Here is an 18,202-nt window from a genome sequence, read left to right on the forward strand (position 1 = left end):
TATTTTTTTATTAATATCAGTCTATGACCTTTTCCAAGATGGTGGTGAACAGGGCCAACCTGCATAACGTTTTCATGCTACACAGGAACAACTTAGTGAGCTCGCCCTCTACTCTGACATCGACCTCAAGAAGCCCCCGCCAAGGTCAGAGTTCAGCACCTCCCAAAGGTCATGTAGTGTGTCATAAATAGTCATATTCTTTTTGTTGTTGAAGAGATCTTTGTAATCAAAGAAAAATAAGGTAATACCACCAATCATCAATTGTTTGTCAATAGCTGCACATATCACTTGAGGATGAGAAAGTGATTGCTTGAGTATTTGGGCCCAATTAGTGCCCATGTATGTAATGTTAAACAGGGGTTGTCTTGGCTGCACTGTATTCGCTATTACGAACAAAAATGTGATTCAACACATCAACAGATAAAGCCACGTCGACCAACACAAGACAAGTCTACATTCTCCCATTAATGGATGTCAGCCATTTTCTTTTGGCAAAGGTCTCCGTCTTCCATGTTCTCCTTCCCTTGAGGAATGACCTTGGCTGAAGATAGGGGGCGGTAAACGATAAGGTAGGAACACATTCAGGAGCAACGCAGCATCGACGTGGGGAAATACTCAACGGGAAGCAGGAACTAAATGAAAAGAAGCCACTATCATGCTTCTGCGCTCTTCGCTATGGTACACATCGGCATTTCTTGGTTCGCATACTGCCTTTAAAAGCGAGCTTGTCACACAAGCAATTACCTCATATCTGATAAAAACGATGCATTATCAAACCGAAGAGCGAGGACGACCGAACTCCTCTGACTACAGGATATATTTTAGTAAGTTATTAGCCTACCACCATGCAAGACATGGTAGCTCATTCCTTCACCGACGACCAAAACGTGACCGTTAGTTAGGGTAAATAGTACGGTATTAGCTAAGGATACATATTTCACAGCTGGTTTGGTAATTTACAATTATGGCCGCGTGGCATGGTTGCATTCGACACATTTCAAGTTGTGAGCCGTGTTCTGACTGAAAAACACCCACAATAATAGGTCTAACATGTTGTTGGATTAACGCTACATTTAAATACTATTAGCTGCAACACTTTCCAATTACAGAGCTCTTGAATTTTGAAAGGACGTGTTTTTGGTGGCTACAATGTTGCTGTTCCCTTTACCTTTGTCACGTGTTCTGTCTTTGGAGACTTGTTACAAGTCGCCACAAAGTCATCCGTTTTCGCTTTTTATACGGTCTAGCTGGTAGGCTGTCACATTACAAGTACAGGACTGATATATAATTAAGTCCAATTTGAAATACTATTTTCTTTCTATGGTATATATGGGTTGTTAAAATGTGCTCCAGTGTGACATTAACAATGGCAGGTTTAAAGACAGGACCCCATTGAATGTTTTCATTGCAGAAGACATTGATGGGGTATTCCGTTTTAAATTTGCTTTGTGGACCTCTGTCCATATAGGTCAGTGTCACCCGTCTGACAGTTATAACCATTGAGGGGGTAGGGCATGTTGTCTTTAGTGTGAACTCCTCCTGATAAGAAATACACTCATTTACAGAGAGCGAGTGAGTGGTCACACCTGTCGGTTTAAAATGTTACTTAAAGGGCAACTCTGCCATGTTCAACATCTCCATCACCAAACTCGTTTCTACATGTGAAACAGTGTGTTACTATGACCTGTGCTTTAAGATAAGAAGAAAGGTCCAAAAACAATACTTCTCTGTGACATCACAGGGTAGGATTTAAAAGTAAAATAGTGATTTTCCAATAGAGGATATTTTATTGCTCCTCACATCACTGCAAATATGAACTTTTGATCATGTCATCAGGTAGAACTAACTTTATATATTTTTTTTTTCCTACAAAATGTAGAAATGCTCAGTTTTCACACGTTGACACTGGTATTATAATGAAAATGTGGGTGAAAAGGGGTGTAGTTAACCTTTTTGAAGTGTTAAAGTGGAACACTATTGCATTGCTACATTTTTCTGTGTAGGGGCCTTACATTTTCTGTACCTACCAGTGGAAGCTCCTCGGGAGGACCGTCCTCAGGGAATTTCAATAAAAATAGTGAAACATTAAAGTTATCCATTTCTAGATAATTATGCTAGATATGTTCACATGTCACCAAATAATTTACTTTTTAAACACAGTTCTGCAATAAAGGTCTACAGTAGCCTCAGCAGCACTCTGTAGGATAGCGCCATGGTGTAGCCGGAGGACAGCTAGTTCACATCCTCCTCTGGGTACATCCTCCAGTGTAACTGCTAAACTGCTTTCTGACTGTACACTGTACTGCATGATTGTAGCTAGCAGGTTTACTAACACGTTAGTTCTAGCCACTATGTTGAACGTGACATGACAAGGATGTAGGCTGTGTGTAGCGGTTGTAGTGGTCATGATATGAAGGTTTAGCTTGGAAATATTTTTTTTGCCTGGTCACAGACAGCTGATTTGTTGTGCACTGAAGTCCATAAGCGAAGGGAAAAGATGAGAGGAGGAGATGGTTACAAGAAGGAATTATATACATATATATAAAACATCAATGGGATCATGCTGCTTTTATGTGGGCGCTGTGAAAGTGAACTGTTTCTGTGTGATCGGGTGTATTCATTACGCCGATTCTGTTGAATAATTTCTTAAATAGAAGCAAACGGAACGTGGATAAAAATAACACATTTGTGACTGTTGGACTAATGATTATTCCCTAGATCAGCTAGATGCAGGCAAGGTGGGATTGAATGTGTCACTGTCTGTCACCTTGATTACTGAAAATGATATACGTTGTAAACTTTTATGCATTGGCTAGGTTGTAGCAGCCTCATCACAGGGAAAGTGTGAGTCATGTATAGCCTAACTTATCGATGTTATCCAATATGCTCTAATAGAAAAGGCCATGTTAATAAAATTTTAAAAAATCATCCTTAAAAAATGTCAGGCTCCCGAGTGCCACTGCATCTCAGTGCAAGAGGCGTCACTACATACCCTGGTTCGATTCCAGGCTGTATCACATCCGGCCCTGATAGGTAGTCCCATAGAGCGGTGCACAATTGGCCCAGCGTCGTTAGGGTTTGGCCGGGGTAGGCCATCATTGTAAATAAGAATTTGTTATTAACTGATAAATAAAAATCCTCCCCATCTTAAATGGCACCGACTGCCACTGGCACCTAGTAACACTATAGATGTTGCATCAAGCACTTGCGGTATACCAACAGTTCCAGAAAGGTTTGAGAATGATTACAGTACGTCAGTCAATTTACTTTGCATGTGTTTCTGTTTTCTTCTAGAAACCTCTGACGGGAAATACATCTCTCCCTTTCATGATATTCCACTTATCGCCAATGGAGATCAGGTATGCTCTCGATGGTGCTACACATTTTGTTCAATCTGGCTCTGTTCTTACTTGGTTGTTGTAGCTTTTATGAAACCGGTCTATGTGGTGCAAGGAACGAGTCAATGTTTCCATTTTTCCTTTTTGCATGTGGAAATTATAATGGGTGTGAGTATGGAACCTTTTAGGCAGGCATTTTCAAACAGAAACCACATACATTGTCATTGATTTTTGGTGCTTTCAAGTGCTAAGAACACGTGTCAAACTCATTCCAAGGAGGGCTGAGTGTCAGCGGGTTTTTGCTCCACCCTTGTACTTGATTGATGAATTAAGGTCACTGATTTAGTAAGGAACTCCCCTCACCTGGTTGTCTAGGTCTTAACTGAAAGGAAAAAACAAAAACCCGCAGACACTCGGCCGTCCTTGGAATGAGATTGACACCCCTGGCTTAGACAGAAAATCTTTGAAAAAGCATGATTTTATCTGACAAAGAAATATGTTTATTGAATATGTAAAGGTTACGCATACTTCTCAGCGGGTTTGTCAATAGTAAGGTGACCTGCAAATGTCTAGCCATTTTGTAGCACCTCACTTGCTGGGTATTTTTCCTGTGAGGCAGTCTACTGTTAGTGTCTGGAACCTCGTACGTGATGTCAGATATTGTGTAGGTCTACCAAATATGTCTTTATTATTAATGTCATTTGTGTCTTACTGAAGGAAAATGATGTGCCATCTAAAAAACTGAAGAAGAATGACAATGAGGTATTTGCTCATGCTGACATCTCTACTACAAACTAAGCAAAACAATTGAATCTCTTTAATGAATGCTGAACGCCCTGATTATATTATCTTTGATATAGTTCATATTTTGTTTTACAGGTTCTGTATAACATGGTTGTGGAGGTGCCTCGATGGTCCAATGCCAAAATGGAGGCAAGTATTGTTTCGGGAGCCTGTCAATGTTTCTTTAAGTATTAATCTAATACTATGGTGTGTCCAAATTACATGAGAATCTGAGACAACCACCGACATAAAGAAAGACGGTCGACTTTTGTCCGTCGAGGTTTGTTGTCCCTCATTGACTGATCCAAACATCGTTGAGAGCTTTCTGACATGTTAGCACACTGGTCTCTGACTAGAAACAGCCAGACAATAGATTAATAATGCATCTGTCTTAAAAAGAAAGGTCCTATAAATATCATCTTCCCTTAATTTATAATGATGTCCTTGCACCAGGCAACTTGTTAATGATATTTAAGCACTTCAGGCAGAGTGAGAGAGAGCTGGAGCTGTGTGAACTTTGAAAGTTGATGGAAAGGTCATCTTACAGTCTCCAGCAGTGGCAGCTGATGGAATAGTAGAGGAGAATGAAAGTGCAAACTGGGTTTGTGGGTACTATTTATTTTATGAGGATTTTAAAATGGACGCCCTTCTGATGTCACTGTCTCAAGATGGTAAACTGCTGACCCAAGTTTAGACTGTCATCGTGTGTTAATTATGCATCTTTCTTTTAGATTGCAACCAAGGAACCACTGAACCCAATCAAGCAGGATATGAAGAAGGGCAAACTCCGATACGTGGCCAACGTGTTTCCTCATAAAGGTTACATCTGGAACTACGGGGCGCTCCCACAGGTGAGACCTCTGAGTTGATCATCCTGCTGTTGCGTTACGGAGTTGATCATCCTTCTGTCATGTTACGTATTTCACCATCCCTCTGTTTTCTTCCAGAGTTGAACAAAATCAACAACTGGAGAGATTCTAAATGGACATCTATCCCATTGTTAACCCTATTCGCTAGTCCTTCAGCGGAAACACTAGAACGTCTCAGTGGAAACTCGACTGCCAGTAATGCATTTCTTCTTTCATCCTCCGGCAGTATTGATTTGGCCAAAGTGAATGACTAATACAGGCGGATACATGGAAAACACTTCACAATTCATAAAATGGGTCTTGTTGGTGAAATCCACAGCGTGTGGCCCTGAGCGTTTTCATATACGAGTGCATTAAGCAGCCTGCCCCGCGGACATCATTGATTTTCCCATTACTTATTATTATTGTCTGCTGCTCTCCCCACTGGCTGAGAATGATGCACTGTGGTCGGCTCAACAAATTTGACAGTTCATCTCACGATGTTCGAAATGACGGTATACAAACAGTGTTTACAGGGAGAATGTTGTTAGTGCTGTCTCTTCTCGTGTTGAAACAGACATGGGAAGACCCGAACCACACAGACAAGGACACCAAGTGCTGCGGTGACAACGACCCCATAGACGTCTGCGAAATCGGCACGCTAGTAAGACGATCTAGACTTTGGCTAAGTCATATCCAAGAATAATAACATTACTTGTATGTATGAAAGTTAATTAAGTCAGTTAATAGTTCATTTACCAGCAATATGTGTCTAGACATATTAAAATGAAGCAATAAGGCCAGACGAGCCGTGGTATATGGCCAATATACCATGGCTAAGGGCGGTCCTTAAGCACGACGCAACGCAGAGTATATATATCACAGCCCTTAGCTGTGATATATTGGCCATATACAACAAACCCCAGAGGTGCCTTATTACTATTATAAACTGGTTACCAATGTAATAAGAGCAGTAAAAATAAATGTTTTGTCATACCCATGGTATACGGTCTGATATACCACGGCTGTCAGCCAATCAGTATTCAGAGCTTAAACCACCCAGATTATAATATGTATATAAAGTAACTCGTGGAACGTATAATGTAATACATGTTAATGTATAACATGTCATGTATATTGTACTTTTACCTGAGGAGTTGTCTGTCTTCTTATCGGTGTCCTGCAGGTGTGTTCCCCAGGTCAGGTGATCCAGGTGAAAGTGCTGGGGGTCCTGGCCATGATCGACGAGGGAGAGACAGACTGGAAGCTGATAGCCATCAACGCTGACGACCCAGAGGCCCCCAGCCTTAACAGTCAGTCTTAGGAACTTGTTACAGTACTTCAGAACATCACTGCTGTAGTAGACATTTTAAACACGTCGAACACATATTAGGCTCCGTTTACACAGGCAGCCCAATTCAATCCAATTAGTGCTATAAAAAAAAATCTGGTCTTTTGACCAATCAGATTTGAACATGATCTGATGTCTAAAGATTGGATCTGACTGGTCAAAATACCAATTAGTGGAAAAATGATCAGAATTGGCCTGCCTGTGTAAACCCAGCCTTAGACAAATTATCTGTAGCACAGTATCCATTAACCTAGTGTGTTACATTTTTGTAATTTAGCAGTCGCTGTTATCCAGAGTGACTTACGGTAGTGAGTGTACACATTTGTCATATACTGGTCCCCCGTGGGAATCGAACCCACAATCCTGGCGTTGCAAGCACCATGCTCTACCGACTGAGCCACACAGGACCAGCATATGTTTAGAATCACAGTGTGCTCCCTTGTATTCTCCTCAGGTATCGAGGATGTCCGTAAGAGCAGATCGGGTCATTTGGAGGCCACGGTCGACTGGTTTAAAAAATACAAGGTGCCAGACGGCAAGCCCGAAAACCAGTTTGCGTTCAATGGACAGTTCAAAGACAAGGTACATAGAGTTTCTCCATTAGGGCCACATACTATATATTAAAGCATAATAGCTGGTATGTGTCGTACTATTGTCCTGAAAGTGTTCTAGTCCAGTGCCATGGTAGTTACTTTAATAGGAGGGACTCTGATGGTGCATTCCCTTCCCCAGGGATAGCAAATTATTAGTTTCTCTCTATTGTCCTTTGTCTCCCTCCATTCCTCCTCCTCTTTAGGACTTTGCTATGGAGGTCATTAAGTCCACTCACGAGCACTGGAGGGCACTGGTGCAGAAGCAGACTAATGGTGGCGAGATAGATTGGTGAGGAGCGTGTGTGTGTGTTATCCCAGCAGGGTGTGTTAGCCCACTAGGGGGTGTGTGTGTGTGTGTGTGTGTGTTTCATCCTACGTTACACATAATACACTGCTCATGTGGTCGGTCAGCTAATAGCCCTCCAGCCCCCCTTATGGAATTACAATAAGCCTGCATTATATGTTCTTGATTTTTGTGTGTTGCTTGATAATGACCTAAGTTTCTTCTTTAACAACAGTAAAAACGTCTCTGTCTGCGAGAGCCCTTTCAAATTCACTGGGGAGGACGCCTGCAATGTGGTCAAATTGGTGAGAATATCAGTTCAGCTCTGTGTGTGCTGTAACTACAACTAAGCTTTGTGTTTTCAAGCAATGTCGTCAGGAGCATTCTTAGTATCACGTTTGGATCTGATAGTCTTGTGACATCATATCCTGTGTTTCCTCCTTAGGCTCCTGCGGGTGGCGAGGCACTTCCTGTACCTCCAGAAGGTATGTATCAAGTGACTGACTTGCTTGACAATGAGACCCATTTTAGCCACATGATTGAATTGACAAGAAATAAGAAATACATATATTCATATTATATGTGTCTATATTACGTTCCCTTTTTTAATGTCACATTGATCTCCACTATTGTCTGTTACAGTGGACAAGTGGCATTTCCTTTCCAAGTGATTCTGGACTGAAGTCCTGCGACGTAAAAAGCGGAGAACTTTTGTCCAATGTTCAAATGAAGCACTTCAAGTACTGTATTTGTTTCTATTGTTACTGCAAATGTTTTAGTATTCAGCTGATTTGGTTATTCCCATCTAAATTTGTAAATGATTATATCATGTTTTATTGCATTATGTTTGAGACTGATGTTCTTGTACAGACAGACAGGCCTGTTGTATTTTATTTAAAAGTGCCAAAGTGCATTTCAGTAATGGGTTGTATGCTATTGAAATAAGAAAACATTCTTTGATATTCATAATTTCTCAATTCGAAAAGTACATTTGCACAGTTTTCTTTGTAAGGTATCCAATGGTTCGATCCACCTTCTTTTGATAAATAAAAGCCTCCAGGTGTGAGACGCATGGTGGTGCCTTCGATTGACATCAACAACATTTCCACTCACAAACATGCAGACCAAAATAAATATTTGAACCACTCAAATTCAAATGACAACTAGATGTGAAACTTAAAACGTGCTTTAAATAAATATAAATTTTATTAAAAACACCCACATCTCAGCAATATCAGGAATGATATCATAAACAGCTTTCAAATAAACTGCATTCAGTACATTACAATACTTACAGCATTATAACATTCTTAATTCCATGTTTAGCATACCAACCTTAAAGGGGAACAAGGGAAGCAGTAACAAAAAAAGACGGAGGCAGAAAATAACAAAACATTTAAAAAATTTTAGTGTCTCGAACAGCAGAAATACCAACACGTGTATATTAAACTGCTAGCTTAACATAAGAGCTGTGCACTCTCGTGCGTTAGTCAAGCTCAAAGTCATTCAAGTAATGTTGAATCACACTCCAACACTCTGAAGCTTTTCAAGTATGGCTATGCTCGTCACCCGCTATGTCTCAGACACTCCTTTTCACAACCACAACCTGCTACTGTCGCTGGGTCCTGTACACTGAAATTCAACATTAGAATGTTCTATTCTTTTTTTTCACAGAAACTGCAATCCTTTACAAAAAACTATTAAGTGACTTTAGCTAACAGGAACCTTAGAGCTGTAAACATTGCTGTTTTTTGACAGTGAGTGCGGCAATCTACAAAACCCAGGAACATTATCTTAACTGAACGTCCTGTGAACCTGGAAAAGACTAAACGATAGATTTGAAAGAAGATTGCTGATAGAAACATGGGCCGTGGGTACATTTGACAAAATTACAAGAAACCTACACCTTTTAACATATTACAATAGTAGGTTGTTATTAAAAATCAACAATTGTATTTCCGTAATACAAACACATGGTATGTACAATGTGGCATAATTTATTTTAAACACATTTACAATAATCTACTGATTTTCTTATCTTAAATAAAATGTTTTGTAATATTTTATTACATTGTTTTTTTTTCTGAAAAGAAAGGAAGTGCTTTGGGAAAACGATAGTATAAATGTTAGAGTGGGGGGGTTGTCACTCAGAAATAACCGTTGCCTCATCATATATCATTCAAATCAAATGGAGAGAGATAATCGTAATATAATTGTTTAGTGGTTATAAATACATTTCACTATTAAACTATACACAGGCACACAGATGTGCGTCATCTAGCATCATAACTGCCCTGGTCTTGCCTCACAGTAAAAGCGACCGCATCGCTCTTTACCTTGTCAATGCCATAATTTCCCTTTAATCAATTCAGTGCATATTGTATGTTCAAATTTACTTCAAAAGTATACCACCAATCTACTAGCTAAAGCATAAGTATACCACCAATCTACTAGCTAAAGAATAAGTACAAAAAAGAAAAACGCAGGTCGTCAATGCCATATCTTTGCTGATAAAGTTTAGTTTTCTGTTTTTTAAGTGTGTGTATTTATGAGGGGGGGGGGGAGAAACCCACACACTGCTCTTGCTAGTATCACTGCTCTTTATTAAGCTTTATACATATCAGTATCAAGGCCTTCATCAGATGGTTCTGACGAAAGCTCTGACAAGCCTTGAGGCCGATACGTAAAGCTTAAGAGCGGTGATTCTAGCAAGAGCAGTGTGCAGGTTTCTTCTTTTTTATCATCTCAACTGTTACCTGTTAGCTCAGATGTGCCGGTGACTTTAAGGGTGTGTGTATACAGTACCAGTCATAAGTTTGGACACACCTACTCATTCAAGGGTTTTTCTTTTATTTTTACTATTTTCTACATTGTAGAATAATAGTGAAGACAAACAATGAAATAACACATGGAATCATGTAGTAACCAAAAAAGTGTAAAACAAATCAAAATATATATTTTAGATTCTTCAATGTATCCACCCTTTTCCTTGATGACAGCTTTGTACACGCTTGGCATTCTCTCAACCAACTTCACCTGGAATGCTTTTCCAACAGTCTTGAAGGAGTCTTGAAGGAGTTCCAACATATGCTGAGCCATTGTTGGCACACACATCCTCCTCCATGCTTCATGGTGGGAACCACACATGCAGAAATCATCCATTCACCTACTCTTCGTCTCACAAAGACATGGCGGTTGGAACCCAAACTCTCAAATTTGGACTCATCAGACCATAGGACAGATTTCCACTGGTCTAATGTCCATTGCTCATGTTTCTTGGGCCAAGCAAGTCTCTTATTTATTATTATTATTATTATTATTATTAGTGTCCATTAGTAGTGGTTTCTTTGCAGCAATTTGACCATGAAGGCCTGATTCATGTAGTCTCTTCTGAACAGTTGATGTTGAGATGTGTCTGTTACCTGAACTCTGTGAAGCATTTTTTTGGGCTGCAATTTCTGAGGCCGGTAACTCTTAATGAAATTATTCTCTGCGGCAGAGGTAACTCTGGGTCTTCCTTTCCTGTGGCGGTCCTCATGAGAGCCAGTTTCATCATAGTGCTTGATGGTTTTGCGACTGCACTTGAATAAACTTTCCGGATTGACTGACCTTCATGTTTTAAAGTAATGATGGACTGTCATTTTCCTTTCCTTGTTTGAGCTGTTCTTATCATAATATTGAAATTCCACAATTGTTAACAAGGCACACCTGTTCATTGAAGTGCATTCCAAGGTGACTACTTCATGAAGCTGGTTGAGAGAATGCCAAGAGTGTGCAAAGCTGTCATCGAGGCAAATTGTGGCTATATAAAATATATGTTGATTTTTTTCACACTTTTTTTGGTTGTTACATGATTCCATATGTGTTATTCAATAGTTTTGATGTCTTTACTATTATTCTACAATGTAGAATATAATAAAAATAAAGAAAAACCCTTGAATGAGTAGGTGTGTCCAAACTTCTGACTGGTACTCTTAAGTAATTCATTGGGATTCAAGATGGAGGCAAATCGCTGAATGAGAGGAAAACTAGATGAATGTACAGAAATGAGTTGAAATATCCCTGATTTTGCTATTATATCAAAGCTTAAAGTTCAAGTAATTCTTCCTAGTAGATCGAGCATGAAGAAAGCAGTAAGCAATGAACTCAGCCTTGGTGGTGGCCTGAAGTCTGTTATTGTAGTTAACTTTTTTTTGAAAGTGACAACAAAGGAAGGAGAAAGAAATGCCTTTGTGTCATGCTCCTGTAATATTGCCAAACTAGTTCTGAGGTATATGGCAAGTAGGTACTTTAACTGTACATCATTCATTAGCCTTCTCAACGCCCTTAGGGTCTCACATTATGTGTTCACATAGCAGGTTGAGTAGCACCATATGTCATTAAAATCAGTTCAAACCCAAAGAAATATAACTTTTTCTTTACAACACTCAAATCCTAAAGCGTTAAAAAAAAGAGTAATTAATTTACTGTACAAATCTAATCTTTTATCGTACAACTAGATTACAATTATTTAAAGATCAACCACAGCAAGCCAGCTGCCTTCGAAACCGTGAAACTGACATTTGAGCTAACCCTGTTTCATGTCCTACACCAAAGAAAGGTAAAGGAACATGTTCACAAAACACAACAGTCGCATGACAACACGTAATATATGCACAATTCAGTTTTTTTCTGTGAACCTGTGGTCAAGAACTCTGAAACAGTTGCTGACAAAGTAAATAACCCTTGAGAGAATATGCCAGAATCACATGTTTTGTTGTTCAAACATTACCGTCTAAAAATGCACCCTTTTAGAATGGCTCCATTTACAATGTAAAGGACATGGTAACAATTGTGAAACTGAAAGCACCAGGAAGTAAAATGTACAAATTCGATTGGCATGATATTCTTACTGTTATACAGGTAGGCTACAGTAATTTAAATCAAGTTTTTGTGATAAATCTATCAATTTCATGTCTTGAAAATAATTCCTTTGTTGTAACTGTAGACGTTTTTGCACCAATGATCTGATCTGAAGGTATTATCAAAATATTTCACCTTCAATATCAAAAGTGCTTTTTTTTTGCTGATATTTTGTCGATTTTGTACAGTATTTTCAGTTTCATCCATTTTCACACAAATCATCTGGAGAAACGCGTTTATCTATGCAAACTGATTTGGTTCAAACATGAAGACGTTTGAACAAAACGGTATCATAAAGACACACTCCACTTTTAGCACCGTTAATGTGGTGTGTCCACAAAGTTCAGTGTTTTTTTACAGTATGTCAAGATTATATATATAAAAAACTATGTTTAAACGCTTAATTAGAAAATTAAAGCCACCAAAAGAAACATTGTTTCCAGTAAATATAGAAGTCCTGATGTACTGGACCTGCAAAGCACCCGAGAAACGTTAACAGTGTGTATCTTGTAAAAGTAACCAGACAATAAATACTTCCTTAGTAGAGGGGGGTCAACCAACCAATCGGTAAGGTCCGAACTTTCAAGACTTCCTTAGTAGAGGGGGGTCAACCAACCAATCGGTAAGGTCCGAACTTTCAAGAGGTGACAAACCTGATGTACTCTATAACATGGTACGACTTCCAACTGATCAAGTTCCTTCTCCACCCACGCTGTGTGTTCTTCTGACACTGTTGCTTGCAGTCAGGAGAGAGAGGATGCTCTGTGTTTTGAGGCTAGTGGTGCTTCAGCTTGAGGTTTTAAGATAGCACCGTCAGTGTAGCACCGTGAGTTTTAATTCTCAGTGTTATTCCTCGTGAGTGAACCCTACAGAACAGTATGAATATCTCTTGTCTAGATGAAGCGGCTGTACGGCCCTGTGACCTTGGTAAAAGCGTAGGGTGACGTGTTGACGTAGGTGTTTGTGGTGCACGACATGGACCTCTCCATGAGGGTCTGGATGAAGCGCTTGTACGGCGGCTCCCCTTGCTGCTCTGACAGCTCCGGGTGCTCCCTCTTCGCTCCCTTCTTAGTGCTCTTGCTGGGCGTCACTGTGGCGCCCTCGGCCCCGGTCCTCTCGGCGTCCTCATCCTTCTCCCGTTGCTTCTCGGCCATCTTGGCCTCCCACAGCGCCAGGCCGTGCTTCGCCTCGTTCATGTTCTTGTGCTGGTAAAACACCAGGGAGATGCGAGTGGGGTGGTTGCGTTTGGGGTTTTTTAGTGGCGTGGTGGCATGCATCTCCCGCTTGGCACACTCGATGAGGATGGAGCCATGACTGGGCGCCACAGCCACCCCACCGATCTCCGGATCCAGGAAGTTGTGCTCGTTGTCGGACCACATGGCCGGCTTCTCCTTGGGTGTGGTGGGCGTTGGCGGACCCGACCTGGGCTCCTGCTTGATCATGGGGGAACCCCCGTGCAGGTGTTCGTTGGGGAGCCCTGGGAAACCTGGTTGCGTGGGTGTCATGCACGGGCTTTGGAGACCCATCTCGGTCTTGACTTGCATACAGAAAGGGTCCTGGGGGCCGCCCGGGGGGAACATTTTGGTGCTCTGGGAGAGGTAGGGATTGGGGTACCCACCAAACTGATTGCCTTTGCTTACTGCTGCTGCATAATCCAGCCCTGGGTGGTGGGCTGAGGGCGGCCTGGAGAGCGCATCCAGGTATTGGGCATCGGGGGCACCGTTGGGACCGTACGAGGGGGGACCGTAGGGGCTCATGGGGTGGATGCCAGACCTCATGCTGCTACAGTTGCTGTAACCATTGATCTGTAAACCGGGCTCACCATACTGCGGAGGGTAGTTGACCCCATAGCGTTGGTGCGCACCATACTGCTGCTGCATGTCGGGGTAAAGCACTCCTGGCCTCTGTTGCCGGTACATGTCCAGGTGCTTTGGGTTCGAGGTGTAGTAAGGGTGGTAGTTGTCTAAGGGCGAACCTCCGTTACACTGGTAACCCGGGTAGGGACTACCTGGAGTCATGGGGCTGGGATAAGAGCTTGGTGGATTCGACCCATTCATGTAAGAGGTGGGTATGTGCAAAGGGGAGGGGTAAGGGCTTGCTGAGGCTGGTGGCTGGGGGTACATGCTACCTGGCTTGGAAGTGCTTTGAAAAGGGTGGTTGGGGAAGCCGGCGTAGGGGCTGGCTGGATGGGGGGATCCAGGGAAGGCGTGAAGGGCGTTCTGGTGCTGGAGTTGCTGGAGGTGGGTGCCGAGGGGGTGACCTGGTGGCTGACCTGGTGGCTGGGGGGTCGTTCCCATGGCGCCTGGATTTGGACCTGGGAGAAGAGAGCGATGGAAACACGTTTTCACGTTTTAGAAACAGGCAGCTTAACTAGGGCCCGCTGTTTTGGGTGATCATGTCACATGACCTAGATTTTTATCTTTATTTTAAGTATTTTCCAGAAATTAGAATTACACCAAAAATGAAGCAATTGTCTGAGGATGGTGGTGCACCATCTGACATAAAATGGGACAGTTTGATGAAAAAGCTTGAAATTAAAGATTCAAATCCAAGTCATGTGACAAAACACAGGGCCTTAAGCATAACATATAAAATGCTAAGAAATACTGTAGACTGACTGTGTACGATATAACCAGTCATTATACAACAGTATCGTCTGTGTCTTCTATTCTAAAATATCACTATAGTCCTCCTACATTAGCGTCTTGTGTCTGAACCCTGCTACACTGTGTACATCTCCACCCACCTGTCCCAGGAGTGCTCTGAGCTATGCTCTCATAAGTGCTACTAGATTTCAGCTTGGCCTGTAGGGCTTTCTCTGCCTTCGAAGGCGTGTCCGGTCCCCCGGCATTCTTGCTTGCGGCAGCCCGCTTGGCGTCCAGCTTCTTCTGCCGGCAGGACTTGGCAGGCTCGGAGAGCATGCGGATCTGGCGGCGGAAGGCATTGAGCACCTGGATGGCGCCCGTCTTGATCTTCTCCTGCTGGCCCTCTGCACTGCCAAATTCATCCGTTGGTGAGGCCTTGTAAAGGGGCAGCACATGGAGCTGCTCGTCCTCCGGAATCTTCCCGATCTGGCGGTTGTCCTCCTTGGTTAGCGTGCACACCTGGGATAGATGGTGGGTGGGAAGAGACAAGCTTGAGGGCTCTGTTTGCATTTTACAAATGTTTTGACTAGTGTTATTTTATTTATATCTGAATATCCACTGGGAAGAGGCATCTTCTGATTATTGCAGTATTTTTTTGTTTGTTTTCTTTAGCAAATGAAAACACTTGATACTGTGTTGACATTTTGCTCTGTCATATTTAGATGTTGGCTTACCACAGTGCTGCCCCCCTGCATGTTGTGGAGGTCTCTGTGAGCGTGAGCGCAGAAGTCCATACAGGCGGTGACCCCGGAGAACGGTCGCCCCTCCCCCTTTCCCAGACGGCAGTCTGGCGCCCTTTGCTCATGTTCCACCTGTGGATGAACAATATGGGAGTTAGTCACTGTCTGCAGACAGGTGGCGTCATTCCTCAGGCGAGTCACTGTACTAGTGTAGATAAGTGGTTCTATCTGGCGTTGAGAATGTGGGTTATTGGGTTAAGTACCAGTATGTCACAGAAATACCAGGTTTGTGTTCAGTTGAAAATGTTTTGAAAAATGGAGGTACAATCCACTGAACACACAGATTTCCGTCTGTGGTTGCAAAACATTATGCTACGTCGTGCCCAATTTAACACGACCCTCAGTGCAAAGAGAAGACATGGATTCCACTAGGGTTTATGTTACGAGCATAAAAATCAGTATCACTAAATGAAACTAATCACTGTTCAAGCTAATGAATAATTTCATTTATATGCTCCTGTTGGGGATGTGGCCCCCTTTAAATGAATTATGGGTAAGATTTTTTTTAAAGCTTGTGTTGAGTTGTTAATGTTGATTTAATGCTATACATGTAAAATGTCTGGCAGTATTATAAATGGACGTTGCCCAGAAATCCTTACCTGATTTTGATAGGCATCTGGTGCCAGGGTTTTGTATGTGGGGGCCATTAGGGTTGCCAGATTCTGAAGATTTTGCTCCAGCCTTTCTTCCTGATAGAGAAGCAAAACACATTATTTCAGTGTAGCTTTGTTTTGATGACTGGCAATGCATAATTAGAGTAACAGTAAATAAATATGTTTATTAATACATTATGTTCTGTATGCTTCACCTCTTTCGGGTCGTCCCCAGTTAGCTTGAATTTGCGTGGGATTTTGCTCCTTGCAAACTTGCAGCCGTTGTAGTACATGCTCCAGGAACAGCCGAAGGAGAAGGAAGCGCCACAAGCCTCTGGGTCCAGCCCCTGGCACGCACACGTCCTCCTAAACAACAAGGATGAGAGGAATAACTCTGTTATAGAATTATACTGAACACAAATATAAAAGCAGCATGCAACAATTTAAACTATTTTACTGAGTTGTAGTTCTTATAAAGAAATCAGTCAATTGAAATAAATTCATTAGACCCTAATCTATGGATTTCACATGGGTGGGCCTGGGAGGGCATAGGCCCAGCCAATCAGAATGTTTTTCCCCACAAAAGGGCTTTATTACAGACAGAAATGACCCTCAGTTTTATCAGCTGCCCGGCTGGCCTCAGATGATCCTGCAGGTGAAGAAGCCGGGTGTGGAGGTCCTGGGCTGGCATGGCTACATGTGGTCTGCGGTTGAAAGGCCGGTTGGACATACTGCCAAATTCTCCAAATGACGTTGGAGGCAGTGTAAGGTCGAGAAATCCACATTCAATTCTCTGGCAACAGCTCTGGTGGACATTCCTGCAGTCAGCATGCTAATTGCACGCTCCCTCAAAATTAGAGACATCAGTGGCATTGTTCTTGTGTGACAAAACTGCACATTTTAGAGTGGCCTTTTATTCTCCCCAGAACAAGGTGACCCTGTGTAAAGATAATGCTGTTTATTCAGCTTCTTGATATGCCACACCTGATGGATGAATTATCTTCGCAAGGGAGAAATGCTCACAAATGGGGACGTAAAGAAATTTGAGCAATTACTTTTGAGAAATACGATTTTTGTGTATATGGAACATTTAGGGGATCTTTTATTTCAGCTCATGAAACCAACACTTTACATTAACATTTTTGTTCAGTATATTTGTTGGGAGCTTATATTTGTCCTATTTCACACATACAGTGTGTATTGGCAATGTGTTTTTTTGCATATGCTAATTCTCCCTGAGACATCCTATGAGAGTGAGGTCATGGCCAATGTCTGCCATTATCAACCACGATCTTAGAGCAATTAAGCTTAAGTGCCTTGCTTAAAGGCACATCAACAGATTTTTCTCCTTGTCGTCTCTGGGATTCCAACTAGCAACGTTACGGTTATTGGCCCAATGCTCTAACCAATAGTCCATGCTATTGTACAAAAATATAAACGCAACATGTAAAGTGTTTGTAAAAATCCCAGAAATGTTCCATATGCACAAAAAGCTTATTTCTCTCAATGTTGTGTACCATTTTTTTTTAAAGGACAAGAGGAACAACTCCTTTATATCAGACACATGTACTCCTTAACAAGGACGAGAGGAACAACTCCTTTATATCAGACACATGTACTCCTTAACAACAAGGACAAGGGGAACAACTCCTTTATATCAGGCACATGTACTCCTTAACAAGGACGAGAGGAACAGCTCCTTTATATCAGACACATGTACTCCTTAACAACAAGGACAAGGGGAACAACTCCTTTATATCAGACACATGTACTCCTTAACAACAAGGACGAGGGGAACAACTCCTTTATATCAGGCACATGTACTCCTTAACAAGGACGAGAGGAACAACTCCTTTATATCAGACACATGTACTCCTTAACAACAAGGATGAGGGGAACAACTCCTTTATATCAGGTACATGTACTCCTTAACAACAAGGATGAGAGGAACAACTCCTTTATATCAGGCACATGTACTCCTTAACAAGGACGAGAGTAACAACTCCTTTATATCAAACACATGTACTCCTTAACAACAAGGACGAGAGTAACAACTCCTTTATATCAGGCACATGTACTCCTTAACAAGGACGAGAGTAACAACTCCTTTATATCAGACACATGTA

General features: G+C 41.8%; 2 protein-coding genes and 1 non-coding gene across 4 annotated transcripts in view; 1 reads left to right on the forward strand and 2 right to left on the reverse strand.

Moving 5' to 3' along the window:
- On the forward strand, positions 1-8,268 carry LOC110497315 (inorganic pyrophosphatase). 2 transcript variants are annotated; one of them, XM_036933837.1, is made up of 12 exons: positions 1-144; positions 3,295-3,359; positions 4,056-4,100; positions 4,218-4,271; positions 4,853-4,972; positions 5,547-5,633; positions 6,156-6,282; positions 6,775-6,902; positions 7,117-7,202; positions 7,432-7,501; positions 7,642-7,681; positions 7,839-8,268. In XM_036933837.1, the coding sequence occupies exons 1-12, from the start codon at positions 24-26 to the stop codon at positions 7,865-7,867; spliced, it is 972 nt and encodes a 323-aa protein (XP_036789732.1). In that variant the 5' UTR covers positions 1-23; the 3' UTR covers positions 7,868-8,268. The 2 variants fall into 2 exon arrangements, with proteins under 2 accessions (XP_036789732.1, XP_036789731.1); XM_036933836.1 differs by lacking the exon at positions 1-144 and adding an exon at positions 576-824.
- Positions 6,654-6,729, reverse strand: trnaa-ugc. The gene has a single exon. It is a non-coding gene; the product is annotated as a tRNA-Ala (tRNA).
- Positions 8,269-10,533: 2,265 nt separating the features above from the next.
- Positions 10,534-18,202, reverse strand: part of LOC110533203 (methylcytosine dioxygenase TET2) — a 57,055-nt gene continuing 49,386 nt past the window's right edge. Inside the window, exons 6-10 of the mRNA XM_036933838.1 lie at positions 16,292-16,442; positions 16,083-16,172; positions 15,418-15,555; positions 14,845-15,202; positions 10,534-14,412 (exon numbers count right to left, since the gene is read on the reverse strand). Of these exons, the coding sequence (XP_036789733.1) occupies positions 12,992-14,412; positions 14,845-15,202; positions 15,418-15,555; positions 16,083-16,172; positions 16,292-16,442 (2,158 nt within the window). The 3' untranslated portion in view covers positions 10,534-12,991. The remainder of the gene's footprint in view (positions 14,413-14,844; positions 15,203-15,417; positions 15,556-16,082; positions 16,173-16,291; positions 16,443-18,202) is intronic.

Source organism: Oncorhynchus mykiss, chromosome 10 (genome assembly GCF_013265735.2).
Source record: "Oncorhynchus mykiss isolate Arlee chromosome 10, USDA_OmykA_1.1, whole genome shotgun sequence".
Lineage (NCBI taxonomy): Eukaryota > Metazoa > Chordata > Actinopteri > Salmoniformes > Salmonidae > Oncorhynchus > Oncorhynchus mykiss.